This window comes from Paecilomyces variotii, assembly GCF_004022145.1.
Source record: "Paecilomyces variotii strain CBS 101075 chromosome Unknown C8Q69scaffold_1, whole genome shotgun sequence".
NCBI lineage: Eukaryota > Fungi > Ascomycota > Eurotiomycetes > Eurotiales > Thermoascaceae > Paecilomyces > Paecilomyces variotii.
In genome coordinates, this window is record NW_021167140.1 from 2735363 (window position 1) to 2755742 (window position 20380).

General features: G+C 45.3%; 7 protein-coding genes across 7 annotated transcripts; 4 read left to right on the forward strand and 3 right to left on the reverse strand.

Annotated features, from left to right (window-relative positions):
* Window positions 1–6321: 6321 nt before the first annotated feature.
* On the forward strand, window positions 6322–7895 carry C8Q69DRAFT_452331 (hypothetical protein). Its single transcript, XM_028629559.1, has 4 exons — window positions 6322–6653; window positions 6720–6961; window positions 7062–7306; window positions 7429–7895. Exons 1-4 carry the CDS (start codon window positions 6374–6376, stop codon window positions 7484–7486), a joined length of 825 nt encoding a protein of 274 aa, XP_028489412.1. The 5' UTR covers window positions 6322–6373; the 3' UTR covers window positions 7487–7895.
* C8Q69DRAFT_452332 (putative cell wall biogenesis protein) lies at window positions 7896–8969 on the reverse strand. The gene is made up of 4 exons (XM_028629560.1): window positions 8611–8969; window positions 8418–8523; window positions 8207–8309; window positions 7896–8116 (listed from the first exon to the last, which is right to left on the reverse strand). Exons 1-4 carry the CDS (start codon window positions 8674–8676, stop codon window positions 8050–8052), a joined length of 342 nt encoding a protein of 113 aa, XP_028489413.1. The 5' UTR covers window positions 8677–8969; the 3' UTR covers window positions 7896–8049.
* Window positions 8960–10734, reverse strand: C8Q69DRAFT_452337 (pyruvate dehydrogenase E1 component subunit alpha). The gene is made up of 4 exons (XM_028629561.1): window positions 10441–10734; window positions 10253–10386; window positions 9743–10197; window positions 8960–9689 (listed from the first exon to the last, which is right to left on the reverse strand). Exons 1-4 carry the CDS (start codon window positions 10552–10554, stop codon window positions 9187–9189), a joined length of 1206 nt encoding a protein of 401 aa, XP_028489414.1. The 5' UTR covers window positions 10555–10734; the 3' UTR covers window positions 8960–9186.
* Window positions 10735–11413: 679 nt separating this feature from the next.
* On the forward strand, window positions 11414–14813 carry C8Q69DRAFT_35497 (putative DNA repair protein Rad4). Its single transcript, XM_028627569.1, has 4 exons — window positions 11414–12112; window positions 12164–12367; window positions 12420–12792; window positions 12843–14813. The coding sequence occupies exons 1-4, from the start codon at window positions 11537–11539 to the stop codon at window positions 14678–14680; spliced, it is 2991 nt and encodes a 996-aa protein (XP_028489415.1). The 5' UTR covers window positions 11414–11536; the 3' UTR covers window positions 14681–14813.
* Window positions 14814–15220: 407 nt separating this feature from the next.
* On the forward strand, window positions 15221–17645 carry C8Q69DRAFT_35520 (hypothetical protein). The gene has a single exon (XM_028627570.1). The coding sequence runs from the start codon at window positions 15388–15390 to the stop codon at window positions 17506–17508; it is 2121 nt and encodes a 706-aa protein (XP_028489416.1). The 5' UTR covers window positions 15221–15387; the 3' UTR covers window positions 17509–17645.
* A 137-nt stretch (window positions 17646–17782) lies between these two features.
* Window positions 17783–18133, reverse strand: C8Q69DRAFT_503286 (hypothetical protein; the record flags this gene model as incomplete). The annotated part of the gene is made up of 2 exons (XM_028632477.1): window positions 17783–17830; window positions 17885–18133. 2 exons carry the CDS (start codon window positions 18131–18133, stop codon window positions 17783–17785), a joined length of 297 nt encoding a protein of 98 aa, XP_028489417.1.
* Window positions 18134–18632: 499 nt separating this feature from the next.
* On the forward strand, window positions 18633–20373 carry C8Q69DRAFT_512452 (hypothetical protein; the record flags this gene model as incomplete). The annotated part of the gene is made up of 2 exons (XM_028633292.1): window positions 18633–19560; window positions 19631–20373. The coding sequence occupies 2 exons, from the start codon at window positions 18633–18635 to the stop codon at window positions 19897–19899; spliced, it is 1197 nt and encodes a 398-aa protein (XP_028489418.1). The 3' UTR covers window positions 19900–20373.
* Between the last annotated feature and the right edge of the window lie 7 nt (window positions 20374–20380).

Here is a 20380-nt window from a genome sequence, read left to right on the forward strand (position 1 = left end):
AAGACTACTCAGGAAGAAAGAGAAGTATTGGATGCCATTGATTCCCTAAGCGCTTATGCTAAGTTGATCAGCCTTCCTGCTATCGTAGCTACTGCAAGCTCTTTGCGAACTATCCCCGAATGGTCGCGGACAAGCTCTCAATTTTGAGTCCTGAAGTCATTTCATGAGCCTTACGGCCTCCTGACTGACTCGCAACCGGAAACCGTTGTATCAGACCAATGGGGCCGGGCATTTCTTTTCGAGAACATCGGACTGATTTTGGGAATCTTATTGGATAGGAGCTTTTTTTTTGACCGGGAGATCTACTCACCGCTCCATAGAAAATCACAGTGGAGTCGATCACCCCGGACACATCGAGGATGCTTTCCCCTAAAGGGTAGAGCTATGACGACCTGTCTCCTGGAAACTCACGCTTGGTAGAAGCTAGCGTAAAACCTCGTATCTATTTTTGGCCGCTGACCTTTCAAAACAAATGCCAGTACAGAGTGAAGCAAAGCTTCTGTCTCTCGGAATCCAGAAGTTGAAAGGTCGCCGCCGGTTTTCAAGTAGAGCCGTATTCGGTGCTGTTTTGAGTACGTTCAGTAAGGTTATTTCAGTTGGGATGAATGACGAAAAGAGGGATTCAACAGACTGCCATCAGATTCCATCAGCATCGGTTATGTAGGTCGAAGATTTAGTGGTTATTTGTGATCCTAGCAGCGTTTCAGACCGAAGCTTCATAGAGTAAGGAGTAGCGATCTCTTTTCTCCGTGTGTACTCCGTACTGTGCGCGGCTGCCTGACTAGTTAGTCTCCCTTGTCCAGTGCTGTGACATGAATCCATTCCGGTTGGGAGTTCCTTGGGCACATTGCTTTCATTTTGACAGAGCATGGGCATATAAGCAGGATCGTTGATTTCTGGGAAGTCATCCGTATTCCCTGAGCCTTCTCAACGAGCCTCGATATCCAAAAGATCCAGATACCAGACTGTTATATCGATTTCTTCTGCTGCCCTGATACAACCGCAGCGTCTTGGAGTTGCCGATTTTCAATAACTGGCCGAAGGCTTTCATGCCACCGTGAATCAAGACCGTTGCATTAAACAAGCCTCTTGTTGACAAACCCGGGTCCAAACACCATCGCCGATGGTCAAGGTGCCAGAGAAATATATCATCTTTTCGGCAGTGAGTGTGGACCAGTGCTTGCACTCTCAACATGGCACGGTTAAAATGGGCAGCTGACATGAGGAATATAAGAGCAACGAATAGAACAAACAACAATAGACGACCGAAGTACCATTAACCGGTCATCCGATAAATAATCCGGAAGTGGTCTTTAACAGACGCGAAGAGAGACAGACTAGTAAATAACGAGTCGGCAGCAACGATGTCGCCGGAGAGCAACAAGGAGATACCTCCCACTGTCCGGGACAAAAAAGAAAAGGGGAAAAGATATAGCATTGAGCATCGGCAGGTAGCAAAACGAGAGAAGCGGCCAACAACAGAAACGCCTCAAAACGGCACAGGGGGAGAACCAGAGCAGGAAGTGAGGCAATCATGCTGTGCGATGATGTGAAATGGACAATCTTGTATGTAGGTCTTTGGTCATGATCCCGAGGGAAGAAAATCGAGGTATGCATACTTTCTTATGGCTTTTGGACCTTGGATAGAAATGTCAGAAGATGTACTTAATATTTTGCGTTCAGCATGACGCTACATACCTCTTGATAACTTTCCATAATGTTTTGATGACCTTTCAAAATTGTTGCAATCGGTGTATATACGCTTCCTGATGCCAACCTGACAGTGTCCGATCCAAACAGTAACTGACAGACTATTCAGGTTATAACTAAGTCGACCGGCTTTTCGATTTCCTTTTCTCGTTCTTAGTTATCGCTGATATAGGTGATGTGTAAGCAGATGGTCTAGGGTGATCTTCGGCTAGACCCTTGGTAGGTGGGTTTACATTGACTGTATTGGTCGCAGCGTCAATCGTCCTTGCAGAGGCCAATGCGAGACATAATCTGTGGTCGATTCCTTGGCTTGCATTGGGATAGGCTGGATTTTGCGGAAAGTGTTGAAGAGATCCAGTAACCACCGGCACGAATCAGGATATCGTCACCTATGTTGGTGAGCGTATGCCCACCAGACCCTCAGTGAGCGCAAGAGTTCCTGCGAACAGATGCATAGCTTTCTCCCTAGGAAACAATATTCAGTCAAGAATGAGGTTTGTCAGTGCTGTTTCAGAAGCTAGATCCGCTTGACCGAATCCCCACTCCAATTTATCCAACGCAAAACATGTGATCTACTGTGCGGAAATATAGACAGACAGGATAAGATGCTGATGGATTACTGGACCTAATCATCCGGTGCACGGTCGCACCTGCTGCATGATTTTTCCTGAAGAATTTAAATAATTAAAATGTGAATATCTTAATGCCAAATTGATTAAATTAGTAGTCATTTAAATAGGGTATTTTAGACGCCTGAAAATATTATATAAGCTATTTAATAATATCCTGATACTGTTAGAAGGGTTATATCTGCTGTCTGCTTTTAGTAGTAGGAAGAGGACCCTTTTTAGCTTTAACTTTTAGTAGAGTATTATTTTAATCTTTTTTTTTTATTATAGTAGGCCGGGAGGTCTTTTTAGGGCTCTTATTAGCCTATTTAATATTATTTTAAAATTATATAGCAGCTAATTATTCTGCAATTTAATTCTTTTTTTAGTATTATTTCTTAGTCTATTATTTAGCTTAGATTTAAATCTTTTTTAGGTAAGCAGCTTTATAATTTTAACGCCTTTTTTTTAATATATATTCCTTTTCTATTTTAGCTTTTTTATAATATTATTTAGCTTCCTGCTTATAAGCTATAATAATTTATATAGCCTCCTCCTTTTTTATTTAGGCGATTTATACCTTTTTAACTTTAATAGGGCTATAAAATATAGTATTATTATATTTTAGAGGTCTAGAGGGTAAAGGGAGAGGTTTACTATAATTATTCTATTTTTTCCTTTCTTATATAAGAGTATTTATAAGCCTAAAATTTTTTATTTTAAGTAGATTATTCTCTGCCACTAGCATAGTATAATTATTATAAAATTTAATAAATTTCTATAACTTTGCGTTATAAGTAATATTAACCACTTAATTAATCCTTTTATAAAAGTTCTTCTAGTCTATATATATAAGCTTAGAGGCTGTAAACTTATTAAAGAAAGGTTTTAAGTTATTCTTTTTAATAAAATAGGAGATTATAATTAAAAGATTAAATAGATAAATACCTATATTTCTAAACCTACTGTTGATATTCTTTTTTATAAAAATAATATCTTATGCTTTTTAAAATAGGCGGAAGAAATCCTGTTTATTAATTAAAGAGAATCCCTAGTATTTATATATAAACTTCTCTAATTTATTATTATATACCTTTGCTAGCAGACTAAATAAACTAATATTAAGTAGCTATAGGGTATATATTATATAAGGAGAAAAGTAAACTAATAGGATCCTATTATAATTATAATAGTTAATAAACTTTAGTATAAGATAAGATCTATAATTGTCGATTATAAGGAGTTTATAGAATCTCTTTACCTTTAGTTTAGTCTTGTAGTTAAATACCCTAGTTAGCTAAGTATATCTAAGCTTATTATTTATCTATCTATTAGATAAGGAGGTAAAAAAGTAATTATATTTATTGGGATTAAAGTCTTGAAGCTAATAATTATATATATTATTACCTATTGTTTTATAGATTAATCCTAGGGATAGAGTAGTATTATTAATATAAATATAGATAAATATAATAATCTATTTATAAGATCTAGATTAAATCTTTTATCTAGCCTATCTTTATTCCTATTAGTAATAAAAGAATATCTTTTTATCTTTCTATATAATACCTATTATAAACCCCTTCTTATTTATATTATATATATTGCAAGGCTTAATATTATATTTATTTAACTTAATCCCTAGACTAATAAATTAGTCTTAATATTTTAAAATAAAATTAGCTCGCTTGCGGGAGATATTAATGCTAATTAAATATAATACTTAAAGTTTGCTATAATAGCGTTTTTAAAATTATATAGGCTAAGCTTATTTTAGCTTTTACCTATAGATCTCTTTAATAAAATTCTATAATATCTTATTTAATAAAAGTAGACCTTATTTAATTAGTTTATTAATTTTTTTAATAAGCTGAGCTTTTTAGGCGTTATTTAGCAGGCGTTAATCTTTATATTGCTTTACTTAAGAATTTATAATATTATAATATCTTTAGGATAAGGTCGACCGGTTATAACTATATTTTTTTATAATTTTTATATAATTAGGCTTTTCTCTAAGATCTAGCGACTTTAACTCTTTAAGAGCTAATAAAATAGGGTCTATTTTAATGATTTGGTGAGTGGTTGAATAAAATTCAGTGTAGTAAAATTTGGAGGGGAAAATTGTGCATCAGGTGCGACCGTGCACCGGTTGATTAGGTCCAGTAGCCGAGGCATACATCAGTGGATGCTTCAATAGCCTCATCCCTCACGATGTGCGACACGGGAGGCTCAGTAAAAGACGCCGCACTAGCTTCATCTTCGCTGGCTGTCATACAGATTCCTGCCGTCTCAGCATGTTCCGCAACCAACCATCCCTCGTTATGGATATCCCACGATAGTCGGTCAAAAATGCAGATGGATTGACAGTTGTCTTCTGCTTCAAAGAATCAAAATAAAATTCCTTGTCAGCAATGCCCGATTGCCTCGTCAATTTGGACCTCACCGCTGTGTGGACTGCACGATAACGAGTTGGAGGAAATGCGAATGAGGCGAAGGTGCTCGTCGTATTAAGAGCAGTGGTTGGTGTTCAGCTATGACGCTTCAGACATGTGTTGGACTGGCTCCTTTCCCTGACTTCCCAGGGTTGAAGCTGAACGGCCCATCAACAGCTCTTATTGGATGGTTCTTTGCTTCTTGGGGCTGTGTTCGTCTCTCATTTACATGGATTCATTGGAACTTCTCGAGTGGCTGCTGATAGATACGCAGCCTCCACGGGGCGCCCCGCGAGATGCCGGTCGCTTCTTCGGGCCTTCATGAAATCCTTCGAAGTCACAATATCGTATGTACTGTCTTTGACTTGTGACACTCATGTACTCGACCACAGATCCAGCGGTGCTGCCATTAGCCTTCAATATAAGGATCATAATACTCCTATTTATGTGTCGGCATTTCTTTTCTTTGTATAGACCATAACATGGGCAATATCTGAGTTTTGCTGTATATGAAGATATGGTCTTTATTGGTTTGCATCATGTAAACCCCTAGGAAGAGGAAAACTCAATTCCAAGGTTCCTGCATCAAACAAACGCCAGTCCCTGCATTATTGATACATACCTTAGTTCCCTGACTAACTAATGTTATTAGAGGACATATAGAGTAACAATGATATATGCAAGTAACATCGAGCTCCCGGCAGATTTCTCGACGAACGTTTCGTGAGGTACATCTTGAGAACGAGAGATAAGCCTCAAGGATCAACGAGCAGGCAATAAAACGATTTTCGCGAGATGAATTTCACTCGTGATACAGGCACTACGAGGCAATGCTTTTCATATGCAGCCGATATTGTAAGGCTTCTACCGCAGCACGTAGAGTTCGTGAGGCGCCGCGGGGGTATTAAGTCTGCCCAGTCTCTGAAATCTGTTGACAATTAATGTCATCTATACTTATGACATAGCAAGGAGCCATAGTGAGGAGTCGACGCACTTCCCATTGATCTTGTGACGTTCAGAGATAGCCAACATTGTTGTGGGCCGTCTTGACTGCAATTCTGTGATACATTTTCTCATAGATTGTGTTATCGGTGCCTTCCTCGGCTGCCTTGTGTGTTTCAGACCCTGAACTCTGCCACGTCGACATATAATTACTGCCCAAACGAACCAGTTCACAGTATACGCAACTACTGATGCCGGAATCCAATATCGTTTCATTGTTTATCCATGAACGAGTGGTTAGGATAGCTAATGCTGCAAGTTCTGTAAGAGAGTAACCAACCTGTTTTGTTCAATTGCATATATACTCTTAGTCAGAGCAACCAATTGCAGATCAATGAAACTTGTTGGCTGCATGAAAGGAAAGGCAAATGATCCTGGGATCGCGTTTTAACTAATCATCGTGGGCCACATTATCTACATCGATCGCCCATGCAAAACATACCAGCATCTGCAGGTGATCTGGCATGAACTACACCGCTAGAGTTATTCTTGATGCGGCTCCTTGACAAGGAACGAAGCCATATATATATGACCTGACTTCTCAGAGATGCATTGTAGCAGTCAGACACGTTCAGGATCAAACGCTTTGCTCCTTAATTTTACACCAACAAATCCTTGAAGATGAGTTCCATTGACCATCGATACGACGAACTTATTGATTTATTCCAAAGATGCCCCCGAACAGCAGTTTTCCGAGATTTTCGCAACCTGAATCTCGTACGTATCCTGCAGCTACAGGCTACTATTGATGAATTTGAAAGGAGTTTTGAATCTCCTTCCATCGGAGCTAGCAACGGGGCTACAAATACAACAAACCCATCGACCTCTGAAGCACACTCCGCCAAGCCAGTCCTCCAAGTTGACATGGCCCAATGCATCTGGCCGACACTGAAAGAATATTGTATCTACTCCGCATTGGCTGTCTGGCAGATCTTGATTTGATCAGCAGGACTAACCAGTTTATCAGATGAGCGTATGCTGCTAGATGTCCAGATCCAGAGCTTGCCAACTCCCGAGGAATGCGACCTCAACTATCTACGCCTGAGCCTTAAGAATGTTGCTGGATTGACAGAGCATGAAGTTTCTCTGTGGAATCACGGAGACGACTTTGTTGCCCTATTCGCCGATCCCCACGAAGAATTTGACCGTTTTACGCGCTGGGTCTTCAATAGGCTTGAACTTTTCCATGACTACGTCCGTAAATTCAAGGTACGCATAAACTACTATTCCCATGTTGAGCAATACTACTTCCAATTTTCTTTCATGTAAGGACGAAAGTTATTGGCCTTCTCTGACAATCGTTAAACAGAAAGTAGACGACACACTACCTGTTGAAACGTATGCATACAATAGACGAGCCCTTGCTTCTATAGTCACCGTGTTCTCAGCCATCATGGCTGTTTTGATCAACGTTTCTTCCATCTACATCTTATACTACATAGATAGTATGCAGACGAGGTTGGGAGTTATCATGATCTATACCGCTCTCTTTGCATTGATGATGATGGTCCTTACCAATAGCGGGGGAGCCAACATCTTCCCAGCTACCGCTGCGTAAGTAGAGGGTTATTTTCGCTATTCAATTCTCAGTATTCATTTTGATGCATACTACTTTCTCGATTTCAATCATTCGAACTGTTCTAGGTGGCCTATTGTGCTGATCGTCGCCTCTTTAGTTACGCTGCTGTGCTAGTCGTTTTTATTGGAAACAATAACAATAACAACGGCAGCTAGAATTCGGACGAGCAGGATTGTCAATACCTGGTGACATCTACATATTTGCAACGTCGGATATGTTAGTCAACGGAATTTGATACTCCTTGAGTCAGGACGTTCTGCGAAATTCTTACCAGCAAGACCGACGACCGCACCTGGTACACGGAGGCTATCCAAAATACTGGTATTTCCCAATTTGTATAGTTCTCTTACCTTTCTTGATTGTTTTATCTTTACTTCTCTCATATTCTTTCCTCGTCATGTATTATTTTTACTCTCTTTTCATGGTGGAGCTGTAGGCTGGTGTCCGTACACATAAGTAGAACTTGATCTATGGACATGCATACGGCACACGAAGTCTACGATGGGGTCGTGTTACATTCGCCCAGTGTATTTCTTATAACTTACTGTCTTTTGAATACAACAATTCCTGCACTAGTTTTTCTTTGATTTGGTTTTGGGCTCAATTATTCAAATAGCCAACGTTCAGCATAAAGTAGACAGGCTCCGTGTTGTTCAAGTTAAGCGCCCTCTAGCACATCCTTTCTCGAATCCAGAATCCACAGAGATGAGCGAACCTTTTACGTGACAGCCAGAATCCTCTCCACAGACGCGACGTTCCCTTCCATTGGCTGCACTTTGTCCGTCCTACTCGGTGATGTCAAGTTAGTAAGGGATCTCAGGGGAGCGATCTATTATACAGTTCCCGAAATCGGAAGGTATTCAAAAATCACATACCGGGTGGTAATCCGGATATCAGTCTGGATTCTCGCTATACCCTGTTGATGAATAAGAGTATGCGCCCATCCAATTACCTGCATGACTTGATCCCAGGGTCCTTCTGAAAGCAATCAAACCACATTAGCAGGAGTCAAATGTTTGACTGTGAAATATGAAAATGCCGAATTGGAGATCAGAGTGATGGAAGATAGGGGGTAGGAATCCATACCGACCGTAGTCCCTGTCGAGTGCATCATGAACTTCAGCCCTGTTTGCTGCACGAGTCGTTGAACATCGGCAATTTGTTGGGAGAAGGAGGTTGTTTGGTGTCCTATCTGATTTATTCATCAGTCTGGTGTCCGTATAAGATGTAAAGACAGCTTCCTAAATGGGACGAGGATCGAAACTGATTGAAGACCAACCGGAATGAGCGAGAAATCAGCCGTGCAGCGCGCTGGGGTCGCTAAGGCCGGGGCGTTGAATGCCATTTTCTCTATCTCTACCTTAGTATTTGATTTTTCGAACGTAGAGTGTAGTCCAGTATCACGCGAAGACTGGAGCAGAGATTCGGGCTGTTTTTATTTTGTTTACGAATAAATAAATATACCATGAGCCTCTTGTATAAAACATTGGTGAGTTGTCTGAGATAATGACCCCTCAATAGAGCTTGGTAATTGTGACGTAGAGACATAATATGGGATTATGCAGATCTGACGGGAATGGGTAGAGATTACGATTTTTACATGGATTAGTTACTGCGGGACTAGGATGGATGGAAGTGTGATTGGATATAAGATCGGGAACTCTGAGGTAGAGTAGGGATGGTACAAAGACAAAGCTGAGCAAGGATTTATGAGAATGTAGGGGCCGATACTGGCAAAATTTGGCATATTGTTTACGGTGCTGATTATGGAGTTTTCAATTTCGATTATAACATGTGACAGTCGATTCTCAGTCCAGACCCGAACGGACACGCGCACCCAGTGCACTGATTTAATTTAATAATAGTATGTCTCGTAAGTAGTTCTTCCTCTCATATAAAGAGGCTCGCTCCCTCGAACGTAAATATCCTGGAAAAGAGTATCCCCTGTGGGCTGCGGTTCTGGCATATTCTCCACTTCCGTCACGGCCTGTTTGATCTTGTCTCTGACCTGTTTCTCTAATTCGTCTAGTTCCTCATCTGTGTGCGTTTTCCAGTCGAGGAGTTTTTCTTTCAACATTGGGATGGGATCAGATTCCCGTTTCGATTTTAGTTCCTCTCGAGTACGGTACCCGATTCCGGGATCAGACATCGAGTGCCCTGCGAAACGGTATGTTTGAAATTCGTATACCAGAGGACCATTCCCGGATCTGATATAGTCGCGAGCGTGTTGTACCGCTGCTTGCACGGCGAGGACATCCATCCCGTATACGCGAAGACCAGGGATGTATTGGCCGCGTTTGTAGTAATCAGTCGAAGCAGAAGCACGCTCAACGGATGTTCCCATGCCGTAGTGGTTGTCTGGATATCGAATTAGCTGGGTCGATCTAGAAAGAAGAAGTCTTGCAACTTACTTTCACAACCATACAAAACCGGCAAATCCCATAATTTCGCCATATTAAAGGCTTCATGGACCTGACCCTGATTCGCTGCACCATCGCCATATAAATTGACCGTGATGTTTGGGCTCTCTTGATATTTCTGCGCCATAGCAATACCTGTCCCGACTGGTACAGAGGCGCCGACGATGCCGTTTCCTCCAAAGAACCCCTCGCGGAACATATGCATCGATCCTCCCTTTCCGTGGGAGATACCATCCTGGCGACCCAGAAGCTCGCCTAGGATCGATTGTATAGATGCTCCACGCATGTAGGTATTGCCATGCGATCGATATGCAGTTATGAGTAAATCATCCCTTGTGATTCCGTGCTCGATACCAACAGAGACAGCTTCTTGACCGGTTGACAGGTGGCAGAAGCCGCGGATTTTCTTCTGTTTATATAGAGAATCTGCGGTCACTTCGAGACGTCTGTTCAGGTAAACTGTCAGATAAGTGCCTCATAAAGAATGTGGAAGAGAAGTACCTTATCGTCAACATGTCATGGTATAACTGCTTTAGGTGATCCTTCGTCGTCTCTAAGTAGTATGGAGGCGGATCGAAATTGTAGGTTTCGAACGCGTCGTCGTCGAGTGGGACTCGGAATGGTTTATCACTCGCCTATCAATAGATAGCATTAGACACGATATCAGCCCAGGTATAATTGGATCTTACAGTAGGAATGTTCCCGATATCCGTCACTTGGGCCAAGTAACGGCGGCCACAGTGCCCTATTATCCTGGGAATCCGAGTAGCTCTGAGAGTGGTCGCTTGAGTTCTTGAGAACATGTTTTAAACCGATAAACCGATAAAGCGAGATTCGAGAACTGGAATACTCGATACTCCTAAGATTAGCAATGTAGCTGTTCGTCCCGTGAATCGCTGGACAGCCACGCTGATTTCAGACCACACCAGGCGAAGAGCCGAAAAATCTCCTGTGTAAGAGTGATTGTAATCCTCTTTAAATTGTAAGTTAGGTTTAAAGCGACACATTCTACGTTGATCCATACGCGCTCAAGTAAGTAACGCCATGACGTTAATCTTATCTCACGAAGGAGGGGTACATAATAACACGTTGATCAACCGGAAACTTCGTCTTTTATATACTATATCGGATACTATCTAGCTATTTCCTTTGTATGCTAAACACAAGGACAATATTTCTATTCGAACTCTTTACCTTGATGATACATTGTCTGTCGTCTTGGTACGATCGAATACTTTCTATGCTGATAATCCACGAGGGATACTATGTATGGATCCAAGAGTTCCACCCCGACTATTTCAATACATTAACGGATGCACAATAACAATCGAGGATGGACAACGATTATATACTATTAAAAAAAGACAGGCCCGTGCCCAAGAGAACAGTAGAGTATCATTCCGTGACGGTGATTGGCTAGCCTTATCCGGCTCGGAATAACAATGCTGCGCACCTTGGATGACGCATTTGGCCATTGATAATGCTCTCTTATGTTGCTCAGTCGGGTTGTTCAAGACAGAGCAAAAGCTGGATCGCATGCATGTTCCATGCACCAGAAGCTTGTATCTATTTTCTTGGATAGACTCTGTTCTTTTGCTGTGTTCGTCTTCCCATCACTTGTTGGGACTAAACTGCATATGTGATCCGAAATTGGAAATCTCCAGAGGAACAGTGATAATCAAACAAGTGAAGAAGCATCTAGTGAAAATGACGAAAGATGCTATGATCTACGATGTTTTGAAATAATAACTTTCAACATATGTCTATACCTTGAAGACTTTTGGTATGGCTCGTACTTCCTCTTCCCATCCCCAGCGAGGCAGGGCGGGTCGCGGACGTCCAGCGAGACACAGGGAGAGTGACGAGGATGAAGAGATTCCAGAGCTGTACAGGGAGATGCTAGCTGAGGCTGATGCTCGCGCCAAAAATCAACCGGACGCGGATGATCGTCCTATCAAACGGAGAAGAGTGGGAGAGCGACGAGTAGCACCCCCCGAAATCAAGCCTGATGAGGCAACAGCACCTTTGCAGAGTCCAGATGCAGGTCCTGCTAAACAGGTCCAAATCGCATACGACTCGGCCGCTTCCGATGATTCGGATATGGAATGGGAAGAAGTTGACATTGAGCAACGATCGACTAATGCACCGGAGGCTTCTACTCAGGCTGAAGGAGCAAATGAGCCCCTACAGATCACACTGGGCCAGCATGGTGCCACTACGCCCAAGCCTGCCGTCCCACGACGGAAAGCTATAACAGCAGTGGAGAGAAAGTTACGTCTTGACGTCCACAAAGTCCATCTCTTGTGTCTACTCAGCCATGTCCAGATACGCAACCTGTGGTGTAATGACGATGAGGTCCAGGTATGTTGGAGTTATTTTGATGCGTAAACCGCTGTTGATTGAATTATCTAGGGGTTCCTGAGACCAATGCTGTCAAAGCAAACGAGAAACTTCCTTAACCCCAAGGAAGGGATGTCGCAGTTCACTAGGTCGACTACATTTGTCGATGGCCTAAAACAAGCCAGTGACGCTTTCTCTAGGAGATTTCGTGTTACGGAATCAGGATTCAAGAGGCCATACTGGGCAGAAGACCGCAGAGACCTAGATAAGAGAACGGTAAACTCCAAGGACCCACGTATTGACGCGGTTTCATTCTGACCACAGACAGGAAGCGATTATGCAAGGCGTTGAGACAATTGTATCCAAAGAGGATTTCCGAAAACAGTCAAAGACAATGCAAGGATCGCGAGATTTCGGGGCCCAGCTGTTCTGTGCATTACTGCGTTCTGTGGCGGTAGAGACGCGGCTAGTTTGCTCTTTACAGGCCATCCCTTTCACTGGAACTGTGAAAGGCTTCAATCCAGTCGAGACAAGTCCAAAGTATATTGTGATATCCTCGGATGATCATGATGGTTCAAGCGATGATAAGTCGCGTTCACAAACGCCAGCAACCAGCACTCCACCACCGAGAATTCGCAGGATAGGCCAACCTCAGTTCACCCCTTCTGTTCGCCGCCCTGTGCATACAGTCCAGCGGACAAGTAAGTTCATGTGTACCCCATTATCTGTGCCCTGTGCTGAATCCGAAAAGCCACCCTACGACGTTCCGAAGAGTCCCCGTATCCAGTCTTCTGGGTGGAAGCATTCAACGAGGCTGTTCAAAAATGGATACCCGTTGATCCCATCGTCACAAAGACGGTTGCTAAGCCTACCAAATTTGAACCTCCAGCCAGCGATCGTTACAATGCCATGAGTTACGTCGTAGCGTTTGAGGATGATGCATCTGCTAGGGACGTGACTAGGCGGTACACAAAATCATATAACGCAAAAACTTTACGAAACCGTGTTGAAAGCACCAAAGGAGGAGAGAAATGGTGGCAGAAGACAATGTCCTTTTTCGAGAAGCCGTTTATGGACGACCGAGACCAGGCTGAGACTGGAGAATTGACGGCGAAGACTGCGGCGGAGCCGATGCCCCGGAATGTGCAGGACTTTAAAGACCACCCGGTGTACGCACTGGAGAGACATTTACGTCGAAATGAAGTCATCTTCCCCAAGCGTGTCATTGGACAGGTGGCTGTTGGTAAATCTGGATCTAAGAACCAGGTTTTGGAGCCTGTTTATCGCCGTGGTGATGTTCATACTGTCAGGAGTGCTGACGGCTGGTACCGTCTTGGAAGAGATATTAAAATCGGAGAACAACCTCTGAAACGTGTTCCAGCGAACAGAAACAAAGTCCTGGAAACAAATGATGATGAAGACGATCTCGAAGAAGCTGCTGAGACCCCACTCTATGCTGAATTTCAGACCGAGCTCTATACCCCTCCACCAGTGATCAAAGGGAAAGTACCCAGGAATGCATACGGAAACATAGATGTTTATGTTCCAAGTATGGTCCCGCCTGGCGGGTTCCATTTGAAACATCCAGAAGCTGCTCGCGCTGCCAGGATATTGGGCATCGACTACGCTGATGCTGTGACAGGTTTCCAGTTCAAAGGGCGACATGGAACAGCTGTCATTCAGGGCATAGTGGCTGCTAATCAGTACCGCGAGGCCCTCGAAGAAGTCTTGCGGTGCCTTGAGGATGACCGTCTTCAAGAAGAGATTGAGAGAAAGACCGCTGAGGCTCTCCGACTTTGGAAACACTTCCTGGTCAAGCTCAGGATTGCCGAGAGAGTGAAGAACTATGCAGTTGAGGGCGAAGACGTCAATAAAGTTGATTCTCCTCTAGACGATAATAAAGAAGAAGAAGAGGAACTTGGCGGTGGCTTCTTTCCCGAAGATGGTCAGGAAATAGCAGAACCTACTGCGGGCACTGGATCCTTCTCTGGATTCCCCAGAGAAATCGAAAATCCAGAACAACTTGCCTCTTATAGTGGGGATGACGGTGATGGTGATAGTGGAGGTTTCATTCCCGAAAGTGGCGGGGAGGAACTCAAAGACGCAGAATCCGTACTACCTGAACAGAGCAACGACCCCGGGGCAGATGCTAAGGCGCTAGGTACATCGACAAAGCCTCATTCGCGCTACACTCTCGTTGTTGTCCCTAACGATGGGACGAAAAAGGAGGCAAACGCGGCTGTGGACTTGACTGCTAGGAGGCCGTCTGATACCGCAGCTCGCCGCTTCCAGCTTGGCACAGCAGAAAGCAACGAAAGGGGTATTCAGCTAAAACATGAAATCGCTGTTTTAAATTGCGTACAGGGTTCCTCAGAGACACCGATCACCGTGGATTCCTCCAGCGAACCTAATTCCAAGGCTGCTAGCGTGCAAGTCGTTTCAGCACCAGAGTCAGAGAATCAATCTCATGCAGAGGCTCCCGAAACCGAGAAGACTCCTCAATCGGATGATAGCGTCTCGGAGGTTTCCTTACTATCCCACGACCCTGAAGATGAGGATGCAGAGCCAGAGTGGTTGCTTTCTGATTAGGCGACTTCTCTGCACGACCAAACCCAGTTCATTTTGCTCTTATTCTTGCACGTCTTTTGGTTGGCGCAGGAACCCCATGTTAGAGACATGTTTTGAGCAGATATGGTCTAAATCCATCAATCACGGATACCTTGTTTGTATTTTGGGCAATGAAAGCTTGCCATGAGTTATGGTACCTCTTATTACTGTGCGCTGGTTTGATAACTCCTTTCATGGTAACTAACTAGTTAAAGCGGACGGGCTCGATCGCTAATGATAGCCTAGTCTAAGTTGAACTCGTTAGGGATCCTCGATCTCCTGCCATGCAATATACATAAGTAGAACAGAGGCTAAAATGAAAAATACCGTGCCAAAAAAACAAAAAAAAAAAAACAGGCTAGATGTGCGTAAAATATATGCAGCGTTGACTCTGAGTGTTATAAGCAGGAGGCATAGTCCTTGACGATAATTGTAGCAGTAGTAGATTAACTTACTCCCTATCTACATCTACCTAGGTAGGTATCGAACATAACTAATCACAATCGGGTAAGATGGAAGCGACGCACGGGCCTCGGACGCGCTCGACGCGTCTTTGATTATCCACCAAGTCAGTCAACTTGGATGCCTTGGGTTTCCGGTTCGGTTCGGTTTATTCGGTTTTCGGTTTGGGTTTTCAATCATGATCATAAACCATTCTGCCGCAAATCGACTAGGAAGATTCATCAGATATGGTTAGAGGCGACAAGCAAAAGGGCCATCCCGACAGCTCATTGCAACAACCCCGGACACCTGCCAATCCAACTACTCGACGTGAAGGGGCATCCGTACGAGCTGCTACAACAACAAAGGCGAAGAAAAGGACGCAGAGCCCGTCGGTTTCAGTTCAATCTAGCTCCAGATCAAGAAAATCGGATGTTGAGACGGACTGGAGGCAACAACCCACTCTGACACAGATCGACTTTGTGACAAGGACGCTTGGTTCCGGACCACATGAAGAGCTTGACTACATTCAGGACAATGACGACAAGCAAGCTGCGCAGAAGGAACGCGAGGTTATAGAACTAGATGATGATTCTGATGGTGGCGATGCGACATTCCGACCAACTTCGCTTCCTCGAGTGCGGCGGGCCCGCGCTATTCGATTCGATGATGAAGTTAGAAGTACCTCTGGTCAGAGCAGGTCTCGGGCGAAGAGTACCAGTGGACATGCGGAAAAACGTGGGAAGAAGGGGAAAAGCAGCACAAAGGGCAGTAGCAAGAGCAAGCATCCTGGGAAAAGCAATTTGAAACCTGGGAAAAAGGACAAGACTCTGACCCAAATGGACTTCGTCCGTCGCTTTTGCGTGATTGACTCGTCGGATGATGACCTGAATCTCAACTATATTGGCGACAATGCGAGGGAGAATACTGACGCGGCAGCCTCCAAGTTGAACGCTGATGATGTTGCTGCCACGCCAAAAAATGAGGAGCTATCCCACGATGGACCGCCGGAGAAGAAGAGGAAACTGAACAACGGTTCTAATGTCTCAGCTGACAGCTGTATGGTTCTGGTCCCTATGCAGGGTAACGAGGCAAGGAGCTCTCAGAAGGACTTATTCCCTGCCCCAGTAACTCCGCAGAAGCCGCGGAGGACAGAGATACCGTCCTCCCAGTCTCCTGAGAGTCCTGGATTTGCGGTTATTTCATCATCCCAGTTCACCAAAGCTACAACCACACGGTCACCCCTCAAACTTATGTCGCCTAATAGTACCAATAGTCCATCGAAAGCGAGACAGAGTCCATACCATTACACACTGAAAGTCTCTCAGAGCCCGGATGGTGTCTCGCTACAGCGAAAAACCAGAATAGAGTCTACTGCCCCAGATGACGCTGCATCTCATTCTCTTCTGCATTCGGAAAAGGAGCAGACGGGTCTTAAGGTATCTCCGTCGAAGCCTAAAATCGAACAGAAGAGCCAGCAAGCTGTGTTCGAAGAGGAGCTGTCTGCCACCCAACCGCAAGAAGAACCCGATGGTGGTGCTGAAAACAACACGCCCAGAGCTACTGGAAAGGCAGTCATCTACGAAACGGATGCGGAAACAGACTATAGTGACTTGGAAGAAGATACTATGTTGCAAGTCTCTCACTCAGAACATACAACGGCCGAAGATGAAGAGCAACGCAATGCTGGAGACAATGAGCTGAACCCCGACATCTTTAACTCCGACGATCTACTGGCCCCGCCAGTTCCGAATTCTGGCACCGACCTTGAAGGAGGAGATACGCATATTTCCGACTTCGACGTCTCGTCGCAGGCATCGATATACTATAAAAGGCAACCACGCAGCACACAATTTCCTGAAGGGCCGGTCCCAATCCTTAATACACAAAAACTGACTGAGCTGTTTCCTCGGTATGACAGTACTCAACTGGCTAGCGTGCCAGTATCTCCACTGCCACCATCACCAGCACAGGATAGCGTTCTCCAACATTCTTCGCCCCAGACACCTAAGCAAATGTTCACTCAAACACAGACCCAAACTCAGAGTCAGAGTCAGAGTGAGCAACGCCGAGTGTCCTCGACGCAACTGATCCCGGAGTCGTCTCCGTTGGTTCCGTGTACGGATGTGAGAAACTTTACGAATAATACAGAGTCTCAGTCTGACCATCCAGTTGTCCTTGTGGAGTCATCGCAGCCCGTGGACAAACACCAGAGACTTGCCGATTCCAACCACGCGACGAGCCAGAAAGGAATAATACCTGCGAGTCGCTGGCTGACGGACAGTGTGATGGAAAGTATACCCCCTCCACCACTGTGGATGTCGAGCCAAGACAGTGTTGGGGAACCATACAGTTTACCTGAAAGCTAGCGTGCAGCTGCTCTAAGCGCGGGTGTTTAAACCATTTGGGGATATATAAACAGGAAGTGCAGAATGCCTCTCTATATACATGCCCTACCAAGTCGCACGACTGCAGTTATGCATAGCTGTTACTACAGTTTTTCCAAGTTGCAACTATCTGCTTTACAATCTGCATGTGGAGAACCATATTCTTAACATGCACGTCTATATCCAGAGTGCGAATGATCATCATTCCGCTGGCTATCGTGAGAAGACTCCCATCATATAGTACAGACATGGTAGGTTACTGGGTGGGTTCACGAGGCCTGTCCATGAGTTGGATTCCACCTCCCTGGGACGGATGAGCGAAGAGACCTGAGATACTTTTGTTCTGGAACCGACTTACCTCCACCCACCATGGTGTCTGACCGTCAATATCGCTTTTGGAGCAGACCTTACCATCTTGAAGCCATACCATTTCACCCACGGGATTCGGCAGCTCCCCGTTCTCGTACAGTCCTATCACGGTTGCAATATTCTTTCTCTGCCCGGCCTCCACGGTGTCTTCCTGGAGCATTTGCCGGAGAACGGAGATACGCTCCGCGGCGTCGAATGTGCGCGGGTTGATGAGGATAGAACTCGGATCAGGGTTCATATTGCTTATAGTAGCTTATTTTAATAATGAGCAACAGATAAGATGTAAATCGGAATATGATAATATCTGGCGTCCGCTACTTAGAATAAGAAGTGATTGATACTTGGGAGCAGCTTCGCACTAGAGTGATGTCATTGGAAGTACCGCCACTCTGATTTACGTCAATCTCGGATCTGCCGTATTTCTGCTCTGATAGACTGGGAAGATATCTCGAATAGAGTATTCAGAGTAGATGAAGTCAGGATGGACCAACGGATGGAAGCTGCTGATGCTTCCGACTCCGAAAGCGTCAGCGCGTCGTCTGCGGGGCGTCTCGACCACCGTACATCTGTAACCCCAGCTCATCCTCTGAACAGCAAATCCCAGGGGAATAGGCCCGCTTCGTTGAAGCTGCCAAACCGTCCCTCCAGACGGTCTCTACTCCTGGGCAGCAAACATACCTTTCCCTCTTCTAGCTTGATCCAGTGCCTCTGATCGTGTTTCGGTGGTCGCCGGCGCCATGGATGTAGCCTACGATCACATCCAGGAGGAGATCCTCTCTTCCAACAACGCCTCCAAGACGGGCGATTCATCGTCTTCTGCTACCGATGCGAACTCTTCCCAGAACCAGAACCTTGATCTGAGCGCCGAATTCCAGGAGACTTTCCGTGCGTTCTCTGCTAGCCCGTGGGGTGCTCGTCTGGGCGGTCTCTGGGATAATGTCCGCAAACAGGGAGAGAGCTACTACGAGGGTGCTCGACAGGAATATGCGGCAGCCAGCGAAGAGGCCGTCAAGGGGCTATCGGATCTCAAGGAGACCATCGTCGGCCGCACCAGGGGTCTGTCCTTGGGAGTGTCATTCACGGGTGAGGGAGAGGAGAAGGACGAGCCGTCGACGCCTACCGCTCCCAAGGCTGAAGGTTCTCAGGCGGAGGGTGATGATGGCGAGAGCTTCATCACTCGCTTTCGCAGTGAGGCTGCCAAGAGGCTGAAGGACATTCAGAAGGCGGAAGATGCGGCTGACCAGGCCCTCCTTCGTTTCGGAACGAATATTCGTGATTTCTTGCGGGATGCAGTCAGCATTGCTCCTCCGGCGGAAGGGGACGGCTCCGACAAAGGAGATGTTCGCTTCGAGAGCAAGGATGCTGATGGCAAGCGGGTGATCCATGCTACGCGATTCGAGGCTCAGCTGCATGTTATCCATACCGATTCGAACAGCTTCACGAAGGATCCCGACAGTGACAAGTGGGCCGAGTTCAAGAAGGACTTTGATATCGAGAAGAAGACAGATGAGATCGCCAAGGACCTAGAGACATATCCGGAGCTTCGTCGTTCTATGGCAAAGCTGGTTCCCGAGCAGGTTGAGTACAGTGACTTCTGGTCCCGGTACTACTTCCTACGCATGGTCATTGAGACGGAGGAAAGGAAGCGCAGGGAGCTTCTGAAAGGTACGATTCCATTTCATCCTAGCTAATACGATTTCATCGCACGAAATCTGGTATTGACGATGTCTACTAGGTGCCATCGATGCGGACGAGGAAGAAGTTGGCTGGGGTGAGGACTCAGACGACGAATCGAACTCTCCTTCTACTCCCCAAGTCAAATCCAACAAGGATACCTTGAAACCAGTCGAACCCCGCCGTTCCAACGACCAGCAGTCCCAAGCGGATAGCGAATCCAGCTATGACCTGGTCAGCGGCACCACCAGCCGTACCCCGGGGAGCCCCAAGGAGCACAGCCCTGCCAACACCAAGACCGACGAGAGCGACTTGGAGGACTGGACATAAATCCATCACTCCTAGGACAGATCTCTGACTTGCACGTCTCCTCTCATCAAGGCTCGAACTCAGCACGAGTTTTATTCTCTAACCTTCTTTCCTCTTGAAATCAGCGGGTACCTGGAGTCCGGTTCGGTTATTCATTGGCGTTACATTTCCCTCCTTTTGTCTCCATCTACGGTCCCTTTTCTGTTCCTGTCCTGTCCCTTTCCTCAGGATGTGTTGATCCCCGTCTCGCGACTGTTTTGCCCCTCCTAGTTGACTTAGTCTATTTGCTCCAAGTGCTAGCTGTACAGCCATTCCAATGCATGGGTAACTCTGACTTTTTTTTTGGCTCTGAGTCGACTCCTATAATTCCATAATGCATCGTCGCCTGAGGGGTTATCTTAGGTCCAGCTGGATTTACAGTGCCACCATGGTCTTGTTTCCGTGAATGTCAGATCTACTCGACGCTCATTGGAACAACGGAAGAGTTTACATATTCTTGGTG

Bases quoted from the DNA above. Each gene is read 5' to 3' on its own strand.
- C8Q69DRAFT_452331 (XM_028629559.1), top strand. From the start codon at position 6,374: ATGAGTTCCATTGACCATCGATACGACGAACTTATTGATTTATTCCAA. The intron at 6,962-7,061 runs GTACGCATAAAC...ATCGTTAAACAG, and splicing joins ACTACGTCCGTAAATTCAAG to AAAGTAGACGACACACTACC. The intron at 7,307-7,428 runs GTAAGTAGAGGG...TCGCCTCTTTAG, and splicing joins ATCTTCCCAGCTACCGCTGC to TTACGCTGCTGTGCTAGTCG.
- C8Q69DRAFT_452332 (XM_028629560.1), bottom strand. From the start codon at position 8,676: ATGGCATTCAACGCCCCGGCCTTAGCGACCCCAGCGCGCTGCACGGCT. The intron at 8,524-8,610 runs GTTGGTCTTCAA...TGAATAAATCAG, and splicing joins CTGATTTCTCGCTCATTCCG to ATAGGACACCAAACAACCTC. The intron at 8,310-8,417 runs GTATGGATTCCT...GATTGCTTTCAG, and splicing joins CTCGACAGGGACTACGGTCG to AAGGACCCTGGGATCAAGTC.
- C8Q69DRAFT_452337 (XM_028629561.1), bottom strand. From the start codon at position 10,554: ATGTTCTCAAGAACTCAAGCGACCACTCTCAGAGCTACTCGGATTCCC. The intron at 10,387-10,440 runs GTAAGATCCAAT...ATCTATTGATAG, and splicing joins ATATCGGGAACATTCCTACT to GCGAGTGATAAACCATTCCG. The intron at 9,690-9,742 runs GTAAGTTGCAAG...TTCGATATCCAG, and splicing joins GGTTTTGTATGGTTGTGAAA to ACAACCACTACGGCATGGGA.
- C8Q69DRAFT_35497 (XM_028627569.1), top strand. From the start codon at position 11,537: ATGGCTCGTACTTCCTCTTCCCATCCCCAGCGAGGCAGGGCGGGTCGC. The intron at 12,113-12,163 runs GTATGTTGGAGT...TGAATTATCTAG, and splicing joins GTAATGACGATGAGGTCCAG to GGGTTCCTGAGACCAATGCT. The intron at 12,368-12,419 runs GTAAACTCCAAG...GACCACAGACAG, and splicing joins GAGACCTAGATAAGAGAACG to GAAGCGATTATGCAAGGCGT.
- C8Q69DRAFT_35520 (XM_028627570.1), top strand. From the start codon at position 15,388: ATGGTTAGAGGCGACAAGCAAAAGGGCCATCCCGACAGCTCATTGCAA.